Source organism: Setaria viridis, chromosome 4, assembly GCF_005286985.2.
Source record: "Setaria viridis chromosome 4, Setaria_viridis_v4.0, whole genome shotgun sequence".
Lineage (NCBI taxonomy): Eukaryota > Viridiplantae > Streptophyta > Magnoliopsida > Poales > Poaceae > Setaria > Setaria viridis.
In genome coordinates, this window is record NC_048266.2 from 1,877,401 (window position 1) to 1,884,604 (window position 7,204).

General features: G+C 47.1%; 1 protein-coding gene across 2 annotated transcripts; it reads left to right on the forward strand.

The window, feature by feature from the left end:
- The first annotated feature begins 477 nt into the window (after positions 1 to 477).
- Positions 478 to 4,785, forward strand: LOC117851291 (transcription factor GTE1). Of its 2 annotated transcripts, none has more exons than XM_034733085.2 (8): positions 478 to 702; positions 855 to 1,031; positions 1,721 to 1,798; positions 3,281 to 3,505; positions 3,638 to 3,736; positions 3,916 to 3,974; positions 4,098 to 4,248; positions 4,439 to 4,785. In XM_034733085.2, exons 1-8 carry the CDS (start codon positions 577 to 579, stop codon positions 4,598 to 4,600), a joined length of 1,077 nt encoding a protein of 358 aa, XP_034588976.1. In that variant the 5' UTR covers positions 478 to 576; the 3' UTR covers positions 4,601 to 4,785. The 2 variants fall into 2 exon arrangements, with proteins under 2 accessions (XP_034588976.1, XP_034588977.1); XM_034733086.2 differs by having other exon boundaries at positions 479 to 702; positions 891 to 1,031.
- The last annotated feature ends 2,419 nt before the right edge of the window (positions 4,786 to 7,204 follow it).

The window sequence follows — 7,204 nt, forward strand, 5'->3', positions numbered from 1 at the left end:
TGCTTCTATGATTCGTGACTACCGCATGCGCATTAACTTATCTTGGTCAAACCAAAGGCAAGTAATGTTTTTCAAGATAGAATAACTAAAACAAGAATAAATTCCTTCTATGCCACTGAAAGCTGTACCTATCCCTTCTATGCCATCCAAAATTATAGCATACCCACAGTGACATTGATTCTAATATCTCATCCCCTACCCGCCACTGCCGTCACTAACTGTTGTCTGTTGATGTAGTTTCTCCTCAAGAATCAATTATTATTTTCTTTAGGGAAAATCATTATTTTTTTAGCATTCAATTCCAAATTTCTGACTGCTCTACCCCACCACGTTTCGGAATCAGGTCTGTAACACATTGTGCAGCCCATCTTGTCATGTCCAGCCCACTCGTATAGCCCATACACAGCCCATTCCACCGCTGCGGCAGGCCCATATGCTCATCATCACAGACATCGACATCATAATTCATGCGCCGTCACCAGAAAGAAAATAAAAGAAAAGAAAATCTCGTCGGAGCGGCGCAGTCGGCTGTAGTCGCAGGCGGCCGCCGGCCACGCGCCCGGCCGTGAACCCTAGATGACGCCGGCGAACGGTGCAGCGGCGCCAGAAGCGGTGGCGGAGGCAGGGCTGGCCCCCGAGGTGGAGTCCGAGGCCGACGCGTTCCAGCGCCAGGTCGACGACCTCGTCTCCAAGACCGACGTGGTAATCCCCCTTGCCTCGCCCCTAATCCCGTCTCACCTAGAGTCCAAGCGGCGATTCCGCCGCGGGGGAAGCGTCGTTCTTAATGTGCTTTAGGGTGAATTCGGGAGAATCCGTGAGTTTCTTTTACGCGGGAGAAGAATTGGGCGCAGCAGTTCTCAGATTGGGGGTTGCTGCGATGTGTGCTGCAGCTGGAGAGGCGGGTGAACGAGGTGGTGGACTTCTACGATGGCAAGAAGCACGGCAGCGGCGGGCGTAAGGGCGGCAGGCATGGGCCACACCCGAGGGGGATGCCCGACCTTATGCGCCAGTTCGGCGTGGTTTTACGAGAGGTGATAGTTCTCGAATTGGTTCTCTGCCCCCTTTTTTTATCTTAAGTGCTTGTTAGTTTAGCTCTGCATTCTTGCATCATGAAGCAAGCTCTAGAAATCTAGTCAATTTAGAACTGTAAATGACCTGAATGTCTGATAGATCAGACCATCCAAATGAAACATGTGAGCACCTAGATTATTATCATTGTGATGCCTGAACATACTCAGCAAAATCTCTGTTAATAACAGGTGTCTTGTAATTTAAGATTTAGGTTAGAAGTTTGCTTCTACTGTCTTTGGCTGAACTTGCAAATAACACTCCTGGGACATACATACTAATGGGGTTCTTCTAATTCCATCTTCAAGTTCTCAAGTAGTGAAGGGGGTATGCAATTGCAGCTTTTGGAAGTGGTATGGGTAAGATCATATGGGCAACTAAAAGACATCTTTTATTGAGGCATAAACGCATCTTTGTTAATTGTTATTGACTGATTGTATTCAAGGTCAATTGTGTGCATTAAGTTAATACCTGATATCTCTAGCTTATATATACTTTGACAACGTTTATGGCTTTCTATTCCATGGTCCTTTCAAATTTTTATTTAGGTATTATAGGAAAGAGTTTTAACATGTGATTATTTTGCTGCACAAGAGTTCCCATTTCTCCCTTTGTAGTTCGCACTCAATCTTCTTGATTTTCATCTTTCCAGATCACCTCAGATAAAAAGGCATGGCCATTTCGTGAGCCAGTGGATGTCGTAGGCATGAACCTTCATGATTATTACAAGGTAACAACTAAGTCTGATAATGCATTTTATCCCTTATTGTTGTGTAGTTAATTCCTAATGTGATAGTAATTCTGATTACAAGGGGATATTGTTGTAGGTTAGTAAAATGTAAGTCACTATTGATGTTTTACGTCTTAAGTGTAATTCCGGATATTCACCAGCGATAAAAAATCGTAAAGAGGTATACGGACTCTGACCTTGATCCACTTTGGCTATCGTTTGTGTTCTATTGCAAGCACATGTATATAAATCTATGCTGCACAGAATACATGGGGTGGGTGGGTTGGGGGGGGACCTCGTATCCTGTATTCCTGTATCGGGTACGCATCCGATATGGAACGCACTGGATATGGGGCCGATACGTATCCATGGACTATCGGGAAAGAAATAAATATGAGATAATTCGATATGTGAGCTGATGCGGCCCAGCTCACCTGAGCCCATTCGTACCCTGGAGGGAGGGAAGGAGAAAAGAGAGGAAAAGCATGAGAACCAGGCAAGGCTGCCTGCCCGCACCTGTCCTCGCTGCCATTGTCGCTGGCTTAGGCGCCTGTGGCCATCACAGCTTTCTTCACCGGTGGCCATCACAGCTTTCTTCACCGGTCAACTGTAGAGCTCGATCTGGAAGGGGGGGGGGGGGGGGTGGCAGCCACACTCTAGATCTGGAAGGGGGGTGGCGCCGGCACTCGATCTGCATACGAGTAGAGCTCGATCTGGAAGGAGGGTGGCACCAGTGCGGCGGTGCTTGATCTTGGGGGCGGCTTGTCGCTGCTCCATCGAGGGTGAAGTTGGGAAGGAGCGTAGGAGGCAGCATCCAGATTAGGGTTTGAAGGGGGAGAGGGGAGGGGGTTGCTTTATAGGCTGTGGGGTTTATTGTGCTTTTCTTAATTAGTGGGCTTGCTGGTAGCACATATTGTGGCCCATTAATGCTTGTATTTTTCTCTTATTCTCTATTATACATATTCTGTGCTACACATGTTTACATGTGGCTTATTATTTCTTTTAAAAAAACTTTTTTTGGAAAAATGGCAAATCCACGTATCCGTACCTGTGCTACATAAATATAGCACCTTAGAAGCGAACAATTGTAGTATGTGTTTTTTTCTTCAGCAATGGTATGTTTTTTTTTTCGTTTTCAGAATTCCATCAATGGAATTAATATAGCAGTGTACGTTCAGTTTTATGAGACATGAAATCATGTCTTCAACCTATATTATCTGTTAAATGGTTGGATCACTTATTATTTTTCCCTGTATTGCTTAGTTGAATTTGTGGAATCCTTGAGATTTAGCATAAATGTCTCTATATTTACTTTCTCCTTGACTGCTGGTACGCTGCCCTGAGTTAGAGCTGCTTCTTTGGTTTGACTACCATTGTATCCTTGCCAATCAATCTTGTTAGGGACACTTAATATTTATTTAATTATGTTTCCTGAAAGTTATTAGTAGTAATTTTCATGTATTTACTTTCTCTTCTTCACAGATTATTACTAAACCTATGGACTTCTCTACTATTCAAAATAAAATGGAAGGGAAGGATGTTACAACATACAAAAATGTTCGAGAAATATATGCTGATGTTAGATTGATTTTTGCCAATGCAATGAAGTACAATGATGAAGAAAATGTTGTCCATTTGATGGCTAAATCGTTGCTCGAGAAATTTGAAGAGAAATGGCTCCAGTTTCTTCCTAAAGTTGAGAGCGAGGTAAAATTTTCTATGTGTACATGTTTCTTTCTTTTTTTGTTTTGGTATATGAACATGAGTTGCCTAGCCTTTGATAAAAGCATGTCGAAACCTTTTGTCCGTTGTATTATATTTCTCTACACACGCTTGTAGGAAAAAAGACAAAAGGATGAGGAATCAAAGGGTGCTGTATCCACAAGTACTTCTCGAGAAGCAGCAATTGCAAAATTAGCAAAAGATACTGATGATGAGGTATGATGCTCCGACCCATTGTTCGTGGTTAACATCAGTTCAGTTATGCAGTTTTAGAAGCAATACGTACAAATGTTGATTCATCTTCATTGCCCCATTCAGTATTAGATTTCATTATTTCAAGGATCTTGTTCTATTTCCCAATGGATATTCAGGACTTCCTCTTCTTTTGTCCGCAGCTAAATCAAATCAATAAGCAGCTGGAGGAACTCCGGAAAATGGTGGTCAACAGATGCAGGTTCATCTTATATTGCCCAATTTCCTTTTTGATTGCTTTGATTTTTTATGTTATGATGCCATCATACCTGCATATCTGAATCTAAATCTTAATTACATGGTTGCTAAAATATTGATATCGTAGGAAAATGACCACAGATGAGAAGAGGAAACTGGGTGCTGGTCTCTGCCACTTGTCTCCAGATGATCTTAACAAGGCGCTAGAAATTGTTGCGCAAGACAACCCTAGCTTTCAAACTAAAGCAGAAGAAGTGGATCTTGATATGGATGCTCAGGTAATGTTCTATGTGTTTACCTAACATTCATCCCCTTTTTCCATTCAATGACCATGGGCCATAACTGGTTACTTTTATCATGGATTAAAGTTAAGGAAAGAATACCGCCCTCTGCGTTTCAACTTGAGAGTTCCCTCATACCATTTTGGTTGTTTCTTCTGGTCCGTTTTAACTATGCTCCCTGCTGCAGAGCGAGACAACCCTATGGAGGCTGAAATTCTTTGTGCGGGAAGCGCTGGAACGACAGGCCAACGTTGCCTCTGGGAAGATGGATGAGAACGCCAAGAGAAAGAGGGAGATATGCAATGCGCTGGCCAAGACTGCTTCAAAACGAATCAAGAAGCAGCCGTAGGGATCCAGATCTTCTTTGACTCGTGTGCTGCCTCTGATTGTTCAGAATGTTTTTGAAGTAGGAATAGCCGCTAGCCTTGATATACAATTTCTGTTTTTTTGTGTGTGTAGTCGTCGTGTACATAGCATGCTTTGTTCAGTAAATTGTGAGTGTTTTAAATTGCAAAAGGCCTGCTGATTGCTTCCTCTTCGAGTGTCTGAAACCTACAACTAACATTGACTATGCTGGCTAGAATAAGAGCAACTCCAGTAATAACACTCGAACCAAAGCTCCCAAATGTTAAAGAGGGTTATCTCTATTTTTTTTACAGGTCACAAAAATGTTTTCAACTCTAACAATAGCTCTCGTGAATAGAGGGTTTATAGAGACTTTCTAGGAACAGAGGGTGCAGGGAGGGTGTAGGGAGAATTTGGAGCTCAAAATGAGGGGCCAAGTAGAGGGCCTGCTGAAGTTCGTTTATTTGACTTGGCCCTCTAAACTTGTAGAGGGCACTAGTGGCTCTGCCTGCCTATGTGAGAATTTGCCAAGCTGGGAAGTTAGGCCTGGTTTGGTTCCATTTGCTTATTTTTAAGCAAGTGTCACATCAATGTTTAGATACTAATTAGGAGTATTAAACGTAGGCTATTTACAAAATCCATTACATAAGTGGAGGCTAAACGGCGAGACGAATCTATTAAGCCTAATTAGTCCATGATTTGACAATGTGTTGCTACAGTAAACATTTGCTAATGATGGATTAATTAGGCTTAATAGGTTCGTCTCGCTGTTTAGCCTCCACTTATATAATGGATTTTGTAAATAGCCTACGTTTAATACTCCTAATTAGTATCTAAACATTGATGTGACACTTGCTTAAAAATAAGCAAAGGAACCAAACGCCCCCTTAGGCTAACTGCAAGTGACAGGACATCAGATAATCTGAAAGTTCATCAGAGAAAACAGGACATCTGATTATCTGAAATTTCATCAGAGAAAGCAGTAACATCCAAAATACGAGTTCCCATACAACTTAAAAAACACCACTTGGCCCCGCGTCACCCCTGCTCAGGCGACTCGTGCGGCGACCGCGCACCCTCGCCACCGTCACCCCTTCCTCTCCTTCCCTCCCCTCGCCACCGCCAGAGGGGTAGGTCGGAAGCCCGCATCGGCCCCTAGGATGGCGGCGGCGGGGTCTTGCCCAATTTTGGCCATAGGTGTCTATCCTTGACGGGGAAACGGGGTTGGGCGGCCATGGCGGATCCACCGGTTGTGGTGACGGCAGCGGCTAGGGGAAGCGAATCCGGCACCTTGAGGTCGGATCTACGCGGAGACAGGGCAGCAAGCCAGCGGACACCATGGGTGAGCGGCGGTGGCTCAGCCCAGCGACGCACCGGCGTGGGATGGAGGACGCGGCATGACACCTGCCGGCGAGGGCGCCGACCAGGCTGCCCTGGGGCGCGGTGCTCTGGTCGCGGGTCGGCGGTGTCGTGCCTGCTGCGGCGGCTGGATGGTGGCGGCCGGCCAGATCTAGGCCGGCGCTTCCTCATGGTGGGTGACGACTCGGCAACTGTTTTCTACGGCGGCGGCGTGGTGTCGCGGCCGAGGTGGCATGTGCGAGGCGTGCCGATGATGCCATGGGGGTGCGATGGGGATGCCTGCGCAGGGATGCACTGGCAACAACGAGGTGGTGGTGCGGGTGTCGTCGGGCCACCTTGAGGAGGTGGAGACGGAAGAGGGAGGCGGCTAGGCGTTGGAGGAGGCTTGTGCGGCAAGGAGGCTGCGCACGAGGCCCGTGTGCGGAGGTCCACGTGAGGTGATAGTGCAGCGGCGTGATGGCGCGCGCGAGGACCAAGGTGGTGGTTGGTTGATGGCGGGGGTGCTGGCAGGGTGGCGAGTCTTGTTGATGGTTGCCATGGCGGGCAGAGAGGCTAGTGATGGCTGCAGGCTGAGGGGCGCTAGGCGAAAGCTCTGCTCGGTGTGTCCAGTTGACAACGGCGATGTCTTGGGTGCTGCAATTCCTGTTGGGGACGTTGTCATGGCGCTCTCCTCGCTTCGGTTAAGGGAACTCTAGGTGAAAACCTTGCCTAAGATCTCTTGGGCGGGTGGCAACGGTGCATCTAGCGTTGTTTTCCTTCTTGAAGGCGTCGCCTTTGGAGCTCCCGTTCTGCCTCCCCGTCCTCCCGATGACCTGCTTGTTGCTTGGTGTTGACGACGGTGGGCGGCGCGCCGTTGCTCTCTCTGTTTTGCTTGGTGGCGAGCGATCATGCATTGCGGCGATCGTTTCGGTACTTTGCTCTTGCCATGGTGGTTTTGGGCCTTGCGGTGGAGATCTAGTTGAAGACTCGGGGGCGGATGGCCGTGGCAGTTGTTGGCGGCCAAGAAGTGGATGCTGGCAAATGGCCGTGGCAGTTGTTGGCAGTCAAGAAGTGGATGCTGGTGCAGCGTCTAGAGGGCAAGACTTTTGCTTGGAAGTTGAGGGCGACGGTTTGGAGGGGCCATGTGCCAGTGGTGACCACAAAGTTGGCATGACGTCGGCGTGGTTGGTGATGGCCGTCATATTTGCTTTGCTTAAAAGACCTGCATGTTGAGACATTGGGTGGTCCCGCAGAGTGGTGGCTGCTTCAG